Source organism: Podarcis vaucheri (assembly GCF_965113315.1).
Source record: "Podarcis vaucheri genome assembly, chromosome: 1".
Lineage (NCBI taxonomy): Eukaryota > Metazoa > Chordata > Lepidosauria > Squamata > Lacertidae > Podarcis > Podarcis vaucheri.
Genome location: NC_138759.1, coordinates 89049001 through 89059033, shown reverse-complemented (window position 1 = coordinate 89059033; position 10033 = coordinate 89049001). Strand labels below are relative to the sequence as shown.

The window sequence follows — 10033 nt, the reverse complement described above, 5'->3', positions numbered from 1 at the left end:
TATGGAGCTCTAGCCTAGTAGATGAGGGACAACAGCACTTGTTCACTCTAATGCTAATGTGGTTTATGCAGGGTCCAACCTCTGTATTCCAGGTTGTATTTTAATATAGATTTTGACTAATCACAGTAAGCTGTGCAAGCAAATGTCATGACAGGATGTCCAGAGTTGCTAAACATTGTTTCTTTTATTCAGCAGTAAAAGGAACTTGATACAGGGATTAGCAAACACCACACTGGACAAGCCTACTGAATCACTTCCTCAGATCTCTGAGTCACCACTCGCCCATCCACAATTTCTTGTGTAGTGACCACCACCTTCTTAATGGTCTGTCTCCTGGTGTCTGCAAAAGAGGAATAAAGAGTAACTGGTTAGAGTGCGAAGCCTAGGATGGACTCGGGAGACTAGATCAGAGATCAAAAACTTTCTTTTTTAAAAAAGAAAAAAGCCTGAAGACTGCCTTTTGACGCTGCTAAATGCAACCTCCACCTTGAGGACACCTGTGCAGCTTTTCAATTGAGACTGCAACTGCTGCTTGTCAATGAGAAACAGGGCTGGTTCCTAGGGTATACACTGGTAAATATGAGTTCAAGCTTTGTATGTGTGCATTACATCCTCTGATGCATAAAACTGACTTCCTGAAGATACTTGGGTACAGCCAACTGGCTTGATACAGCACTGGGCTTGGAGCCCCTGTGCATGTTGAACAATTTACTCAGTTTAGCGTTCTTCACACCAAGCCACAGCCAAAAGAGTCCTGTTGGTAGAAAAGCAAACAAAGCCTGGGAGAGTGTTTGAATTGTGAGGCCGGGAGAGCAACAAGCAGGTTTCAGGCAGACACAGACATGCAGAAGCAAGCAGCACTGTGCTAAGTAATGTCTACTGCTACATCATAGAGGAGAACTTACCTGCTTTGCCTGAGTTCTGCAACTCCCCTCTGAAAATACAAAACATGGCAGCCATTTGTTTGCTTCATCCTAGGACAATTTGCTTACTGTGATGGCTTCCTGCTACAGATTTGCTTACACACCTGTGCCACCGAAAGCATTGCATTAGCTGCTACAGCCATATTTCCCATCTGCTGCCTTGTTTCCTCCAATGTCAGTGGGGTTACTCAAGGGACTTAAATGATTGTTAGCAACCTTTCTACCACTCGTAGCCTGACAAAAATGAGGCTGCCAGCATCAGATACCATGAGGGTTCCTGCATCTTTAGTAATGGTTTTAGAGAGAAAGTTTCACTAGTAAGACGCCTTGTCACATCACATGGCTACAATGATAAGAGAAACAGCACCTGTGGGTTTTCCCCTTTATGCTGTTCTGAAAGATGCAAGTGCCTTCCCATTCTATACCTGAAAACCACTTGTCTTAGCTAATGGTCTCCCCCATTCATGAAAAAGCAGAAACTGAGTTGGCCCCTCTGTCCCACAAGGCAGTCAGCTCAGAGACAGCTAAGTCAGTCATGTACTGGTTGCAGCTCTAGCTATATAACTGAAGGTTGTGATGGTTCAGACCTAATTAGAATGTAGATTTACTTAAACTTTTACTACCCTGACCTAAGGAAGAACAGCAAAGCACAAATGATTATAAAGGAGGATAGAATTATTAACCTTGTAACTTGATGCTATGCCCAATGTGAAGGTAGCTCCCGGTATATTTTTATTAGGAAGCAAGTTAAGTATTTTTAGATACATGCAGCGCTAGAAAAATTACGTCCTATGGATAGATACATCACACAGAATTTTGACTGGATGGAGTGGCTGGCAAACTAGCAGATGTAGATTTCTGAAAACATGCCCCCCTACCAGTGTCATACTGTGAATCAAACTTGGTAGCATGGATCATACAGGAAAAATCAGCCAGAGAGCCAGGAATGGCTGCAGCTTCCTGTCAAATGTAGGTTGGGGAAGGGAAAGTGAGCCTGATGGAAGAACTCCAGGGACATTCAACAGGCATATGACCAAGAAGTACAAGGAAGGAAGTCAGGGGCATAACCCTTCGTTACCTGTCTGTTGCCCCCTCGATCAAGCTACGGTAGTGTTCAATCTCGTTCTCTAGCTTGGTCTTGAGGTCTAGCAGGGCCTCATAGTCTCGGGCCTGCCTCTCCAAGTCAGCGCGGCAGGCTGCCAGCTCATCTTGCAGCTTGGTGATGATATGGTTGAGATTGGTCATTTCATTTTGATAGTGCTCGCCTGTGTTTTTCAAGGTGTTCTCCAGCGTATCTATCTGCATCACAAAATGGTTTGGGCTTATGCAGTGAACAAAATTTGATACCCTAACTTTTATACAGAATTAGGCAAAAATGAGTGAATATTGGCCAGGACTCCACAAATTCTGTAAGAGCAGCTCTCTTAGTTTAATGAGTTTTAGATTTGTTCTTTCAACAGTCGTACCCTCATGTGTGTTGAAAAAAACACACACAAAAACAGCTTCTGAAGCTGAGCAGAGCTAGGTTGCTTTATTGATAGAGGAAGAAATCAACTATTCAGGTGGAGGAGTCAATATGTTCCATGGGGCGAACAAAAGTCTCTGGGGTGAATTTAAGTCTCTGGGAATTCCACCCTGTGCTTGTGCAGCTTTCAGCCATTGCCACACCTTTAAAGTTTAAATCATATTAAAATAGGCATCCATGCCAAAACAAATGACATTTAATAGGCCCAGTCTGTAATATTTATGCAGCTTGGGGAGGTAGAGCTGGCGCTGCTTGTGGAGCGGAAGTAAGAAAAGCTGCATCCTTCATTCACCCACAGCTGGAGCAAGGGGTGTCCTTTCTTACAGTAGCATCTGTCACTCCTGGAGCCCAGCCTGGGCTGACTCAACATGAATAGGGTGCAGTGGCTGACCCAGAAAATGGATATGGAGGACAGAACTGTGTGCAGTGCATCACTGGTCCAGCACCCCTTAGCTAGCCGGCTAATAGATATTAGCAGCAATAGATCTCAAGCCAGCTCTGGGTGCTTGATAAGGCATTGGTCAAAGCAATCTTTCTCACTTCACTCTTCACTCCAAGTTGATTGGTCATAATAAAGGTATTTTGCTTTGGGGGTCAGTTCCTTTAATTCTAAGTTCAACCCTTAGCTGTGCATTCTGATGTAACAGACCTCTTATTTGATGGATTTCATCTCTGAGGAAAAACTGTATCTAGAGTCACTGGGGTGCATTGGTTACAAGTGATGAATTAAGACCCTGGGTGGCCTTCGGCCAGTTCCCAACGCTCAACCTAACCTGCCCCACAGGGTGGTTGTGAGAATAAAATGGGGAGGTGGGGAGAGCCATGGATGCCAGCCTGAGCTCTTTGCAAGGAAGGTGGGATAGAACTGTAATAATAAATGAATAATTTTCATACGCAGATGATTGACAAAGAGCACAACAGGAGACAACACTCCTGCTATAAAATAAGTACAGTGGTACTTCTTCACTGCCTGTTGCATGCTTATAGTTTGCAGGAAGAAGTTATTCACTGCTCAGGAGAGCCTCTTATGACCTGTACTGGGAATTGGGAAGGAAAGAGGGCACCCCTCTTCTTACCGTTTTCTGCAGAGTCTGGCGTTCAATCTCTATTCCCTGGAGTTGCCGACGAAGCTCTGTCAACTCGCTTTTGGCTTCTTCCAGTGCCTGGGCATGCACATCTGCTTCTTGAGACATGGAGTCAAACTGTAAGGGCGAACAGTAATGGCAAAGGGAAGTTAGAGTGGGGCAGAGAGCCATGCTCCCTCCTAGGGATGAAGCAATCTTGTTGGTTTCCCACAGTTTTTCGATTTTCCAATCATCAGTTCTCCACATTTCCATGTCATTTTGTGATTATTGTTTTTTAAAGGTCCCTGCGAAAAAATTCGTCAGCATTTTAGTGAGTTTCTCCTAATACACAAGTTTGTAGGCAAGTTCGCCTAATATACTCATTTTTGCACAGCAGCCTCCCCAAATGCAATGATTTTTGGTACGTTCTTCCCACTGCTACCTGCCATTGAATGCATACTTTACCTTAGTACAGTGGAACCTTGGTTGTTGAACATATTCCATTCCGGAAGACCGTTCAACTTCTGAAACGTTTGACAACCGAGGTTCAATGGGCGATCAGCAAATTCCATTGCGAAAATGGAGAAATGCACCTCGGAAGCCATTCAACTTCCGAGGCACATTCGAAAACAAGCATTCGCTTCCAGGTTTTCGGCGTTCGGGTTCTGAATTGTTCGGCTTCCGAGACGCTCAAAAACCAAGGTTCCACTGTATTTGCATTCCTGCTTGGCTGAAGAATGGCATTGCAAAATTCAGAGAAGTGTGAATTCTGAACAGTGGCTGGGTTTCAAGTTTGCATATTGTTTTGTGAAAAAAAGTGAATTAGGTAGATTTGCCTTTAAATGTGAACTCAACCAATTTTCTGTCCCATCCCTGCTCTTCCCCTTCCCTAGCTCCCTCCTCACCTTGGTTTTGTACAAGTCCTCAGCCTCAGAACGGCTCTGCTCAGCCATTTTCTCATACTGGTTGCGGATCTCAGCGATGGTCTCGCTCAGGTCATGTTTCTGTGGATTATCCACCTGCACCGTTATGTCAGATTTGGCGATCAGAGCATTGAGAGCCTCTACTTCCTGCAGACCATGCAGAAAGGGAGAAAGCCTGTTAGGGGGCAGAGGTCAATATGGCCTTCAGGGGGAAGCATTTGTCTCCACAGAGAAGCCTGAAGTATATGTATACTTTCCTATTGTTTACTACTGTCTCATCTCCCTTCTATTTTAAGAGTTTAAATTGTAAGTACCACACTGCCAGGTGTCCCCACATATTTTTCTCAGGACATGCTTCCAAGGGATCTAGAGACCTTACTTAATATTCTTATTATTCTTATGTATTACATGCTTTTTATATTGGAATTTTATGTTGTGAAAAGCCCTGAAATTGATGGATAAAGGGTGGTATACTACTACTACTAATAATAATAATAATAATACCAATAATACTACTACTATTAATAATAACAACATTGTGTATGCAGTGTGAGATATTTCTCAGCTGTATCTGTTGTAACAATGGATGCTAGTCTGGACTTTTTACATGGTTTATTACTGCAGATCATGGCATCAGTGCAGCTGTCATAGCTTTAATATAAAATATACCCCTCAACAAACTATGCACAACTCTGGTACCAGCTCCTACCTTAGACATGACCTAATAGGGGTAGCAGACAGTTTTACTGTAAAGATCAGCATACTGATCTCTAGTTTCCAGAAAAGTTTAATCATCACCCTCCCATAAGAAGGAACTGGATTTCACATGGGCAACAAAGTCTCCTTTCAAAAGTAAATTATTAAGGAAATGTATAGGTAACTTGTTGGTTATCCCCAACCAATGTTGTGACCACACAGTTTCAAACTTATCTCAGGACACAAACTTGCAGGAAATAAACAATGCTTCAAAGGGTTTAAGGTGTCAGATTATTCACTCACTCGGTTGGCTCAAAATAGTATTTGAACCCCAGATTTTCAGTGGTTAGGTAGGTCACACAACAGGCCCTCCTTTTTGCTCTACAATCTCAAGGATCACCCTTGTGCTTTGCTTAATCACGGCTTGGGGGAGAGATACTATTGGCTTGTTGACATAGGATCCTGAAGGGGAGATCTTAACTCTGACGGAAGGTACAGTTATCTATCCCTGACTTGTGCTCCACTTATGACCAGATCGGGTGTACTCACTCTCCATGTTTAAGTAGGGCCTTTATTTTACTCTCATAATTAAGGTGTGTATGATCCGTAGGGCTTGTTGCCTGCATAGTTGTAGCCTGAAGCAGCATCTTTCATTCCATGTAAGCTTTCTTTATTCCTCTGGTGTGTGTGTGAATGTCGTTATTGGCTATTATTATTATTATTATTAGGATAAGGGCAAGCATGTATTTACTATGGACACACATACTGACTACATGGGAAATATTCCAATCCTCTCAGAGCTGTGTGTTGAATACGTGGGGATGGACACACAGGTGGGTTCAGACGCAGCCCTCACCATACTGTTACCTCATGGTGGCTTTTGCGCAAGTGAGCCAGCTCCTCTCTGAGGGACTCCAGTTCCCCTTCCAACTTCAAGCGGGAATAGTTGGTGTCATCAATCATTTTGCGCAACCCATGTGTGTCCTTTTGCACGCTGTCACACATAGCCTGCTCTGCATCCAGTCTGGAAGAAGGGAAGGAGGAAACAAGAAACAAATGAACAAACAAGTTGCAAGGCTGAAACCAAGTGCAAGTAACGGAACAGACTTTCACTTAACCTTTTAGACCTGGGTGTAAATCATGCTCAGGTATTTTCCCAGACCACTTCCACATTTGGGGGTGAGGGTTAACATAATTTAAATATTGATATTAGTATTTTAATATTTTAATCTATTTTCATGGCCACTGGGATATAGCTGGTACTCTGTTGTCTCATCTGGCTCTGGTCTGAGTGTAGGGTGAGATGCATGTCTCTCTCAAAAATTTAGCAGCAGCTTTTCAAACCTTTCTTGACTGCCACTTTCCTTTTATATATATATAAAGAAGGCTCACAGGTTCACATAGTCATATGGCTTATATGTGTATGTTTTAAAGCAAATGTTAAATTTCTATCCCATCATTCAGCTATGAAATCTCAAAGTAGTTCATGTGATAAAAGCCAACTACAAAGAATAAAAACACCAATCAATCAATATAAAACTGACAAGGAACAAGAATCCAACAAACACCACTCCCCTCCTATTGAGTCAGACCACTCGTCCATTTAGCGACACTGACTGTCAACAACTTCCTGGTGTTTTAAGCAGAAGACATTCCTAGCCCCTCCCTGGAGATGCCAGGGAGTGAACCTGGGACATGGTGGCTCCAAGCCACATATAATCGAATTTACAGAATTTATCGTGAGGTGCAGCATAGCTGAAGAAAGAGATGAGTAAATAAGGTGCAGGAAGGATGTCAGGGTTGGAGGTCATAAATAGAGGTCCCAAGGAACAGACAATTAGCCATGTATAGAACAGAGATTCTATCCTCATGACCCAGGTATCTTTTACAGGCAATGCCAATCATACGGACTAGAAACATTAACAAATTTGCAGTTGTGTGTCAAATATTAATTTCAATGTAGAACCTCAAGAACTGCGCTAGTAAAATTCCTCCACAAAAAGTAAACATACGTTAAAAGTGTGATAGCCAGTTAACACTGAAGAGTGTTAAATTAATTGATTAGAAAGTGAGAAGGTTTCACTTTGAACCTGTGAGAAAGCAACATTTTCAAGGGATCCCAGTTTTTATTTTTGAATCTTCTTTGGCATATGGAATTCAACACGCAAACACCCCAAGAGACTTCATTGTGATTTCTCCTCACATTTAGGTGTCTGGTGTAGAATTATACACTCTTTCCACAGGCCTGCTTTTATGGTACAGTTTTTGTAAAGGTTTGTAAACAAAACAACTTACTTATGCTTGAAGTCATCAGCTGCCAACCTGGCATTATCGATTTGCAGAAGCAGCTTAACATTGTCCAAATTGAGGTCTTCCACCTGACATGGGAAGGAGCAGTTGTATATCAGTAATGCATGTACAACACAATCCTATGCAAAAATCCCACCGTGTTCAAATAGGTTTGCATCAATCCCATATTCTCGGCTCCTGTTGAAAATCAGCTGCACCTAGAGGGTTGCAGTCTGGATAATCAAATGTGTTTGCAAAGCAAATGAACATATTTGTTTTCATGTGCATGGCAGACATGTTCTTTGAACCACTGCATTTGGTTATACAAAATAAAATCTAGGTTCTGATGGCTGCAATGTTTGCTTTGTGCTATTCAGAGTAGGCCATTTATGAGACTCCATTGTGTTGATGTGTAACTTGTTGGAATGAAAATCTGAATGACTGAATCTTCAATTCAGTGTTCCTGTTCTGTCATATACCACTACATCAATAAGATGTGTTGTTGTTGTTTTTCTACAGGCTGGGTGTATCCTAGTTGGATCATGTTCCATGTGATTCCCTGTCAAACATTGTGTTTCAGGAGAGCCCTGCCTCCTTTTTCTTTTAAACTGATGTGAACCACTTTGGGAGTCAATGTCTGAACAGTGGGATAAGAACATAATAACTCAACACACAAACTACCCCTCATTTTGAGCCACTCTTTGAGCCAGCTCTGGGAAATTTCCTATGAATGAATCTACCTGGTTAGATGCTACACATCTCAGCACCTTTCAACCCTGGTGTTACAAGAACATGCTGAAAACCAGTTGGGCAGAAATGTAGATTCCACTAGGTGGTCAAACAGGTAATCCAAGGATATTAGCCTGAAAAGAAAGCTACACCTACCAAACCAAGGGCTTGGATTTCCAGCTACACTCAGCTTTTCAAATATGAGCTTACAACAGGGAAACAATTGGAGTTGTATGCCTCACTATGAAACGAATACATTACAGCTGTGCTTTCTTTTTTGCGGGGGAAGGCAGGTGTTAGATAGGGGAGGATTAGGTATTTTTTCCAAGGAAGTTATTACATCCCCACATTTTGGGAGTGTCTGGATCCTCCTTTGTTTGGACATGCAAGCATCCCGTACAAGGAAGAAAAGAAAGTCTATCAAGAAGGGGTTTTATTTCCATACAATTCTTACAGAAAGCGAGTGAGGGAATAAGTTTGTATTTTTATCCAGACTGTTGCTAAACTGTCAAGAGAAAACAGGATCAAAAAGTTATATGGGTGTGGAGAGGGTGCTTGGTTGCTTTCTGGAAAAGCTGGGAAAACATTTAGACTGCACACACGCGCTCACAACACTTTATTCTAGAATCCAAAGTGCATCTCCTCCAATTTAGTATTTAGCAATTCCATATGCTTTTCATTGGTGTTTATATGGATTATGGCAATACCATGTACATTAAAAGTGCTCTGTGGCACTTTTAAAACACTGGAAGATAGGAAAATAATATATCCATATTGCAAATAGGTTTAGGGCTGAGTCTGGCTCCTTTGCCCCAGTTCTCCTCCAGTTCTGCTTTCCACCATTCTCTCTTGGCCTTCAACCTGTATTAGGTCAATGTGTCCCCTTGGCCACTGACTCTACTCGCCCAGTTTCTGACCTTTCTACCCATGCCTTTATCGTTTGCACTTGTCCTCTTGCTCATTTGCCTGAATCGCCTCGATTTACCAGCAGTACAAACACTCGGGCAGCAAAACGCTAGCAATGCACGCTTTCCAGCGAGTTCCAATGAACATAGTGGGGAAGAAAACGTGCGTGGAACGAACCGTGGCCTTGGTGGGCGTAGCTGTGTTGGGGTCCCATGAAGTGCTGGAATAATCTGCAGATAACCATCCGTACCTGGAGATGGAGAATCATCTGAAAGGTGCTCTAGTATCCTCTCTCGCCAAGCCCACCAGCGTTTTGCGTCCCCTCCGCTCGCATCCCTTTCCCACCTGCCAGGTGTTTCACCCCGTCCCTTTCAGCCGCGCCCCTCACCTGCTTGCGCAGCTCGGCCAGGGGCCTTTCGCAGGCTTCCCAGTCTTTCTGGCCGATGGCGCCGGCCTTGCGCGCTCGGATGGCGGCGATCTCCTCCTCGAGGGCTCGGTTGGCCACCTCCAGCCCGCGCACCCGCTGCAGGTAGCCGGCCAGGCGCTCGTTCAAGCCCTGCAGCGCCTCCTGCTGCCGGCCCGGGCCCAGCCAGGCGGGAGCCACATCCGCGCTGGCCCGCGCCGCCGGGAGCGCCGCGTGCAGCCGGGACAACGAGAACCAGGAGTCCGAACCGCTGGAGCTGCCGCGCACGGAGCCCGCGGAAGAAGCCGGATAGAAGCGCCCCGAGGCCGCGGACAGGGAGCCGCTGCGCGGACGAGAATAGAACGACATCGCGCCACCTGGCGCGCTGGGCGCCCGCACCGGCCCGTTATATCCTCCAGGATGCTCATTTGCATGCCCAGGTAGCGGCCAGCCAATGGGAGAGAGCCTAGCTGCCACATTGGTAGAAGAGAATCCGTTTGCATAAGCCTCCTTTGTTTGCACGAAGGATTTTTTTTTGGGGGGGGGGCCTTTGGCACAAACTTTGGGCAGCCTTT

The 10033-nt window shown here is 44.3% G+C and overlaps 1 protein-coding gene across 1 annotated transcript; it reads right to left on the bottom strand.

Moving 5' to 3' along the window:
• Positions 1-165: 165 nt before the first annotated feature.
• On the bottom strand, positions 166-10033 carry LOC309541117 (keratin, type I cytoskeletal 18-A-like). The gene is made up of 8 exons (XM_082238551.1): positions 9444-10033; positions 7427-7509; positions 5999-6155; positions 4418-4582; positions 3525-3650; positions 2002-2222; positions 906-934; positions 166-340 (listed from the first exon to the last, which is right to left on the bottom strand). Exons 1-8 carry the CDS (start codon positions 9825-9827, stop codon positions 243-245), a joined length of 1263 nt encoding a protein of 420 aa, XP_082094677.1. The 5' UTR covers positions 9828-10033; the 3' UTR covers positions 166-242.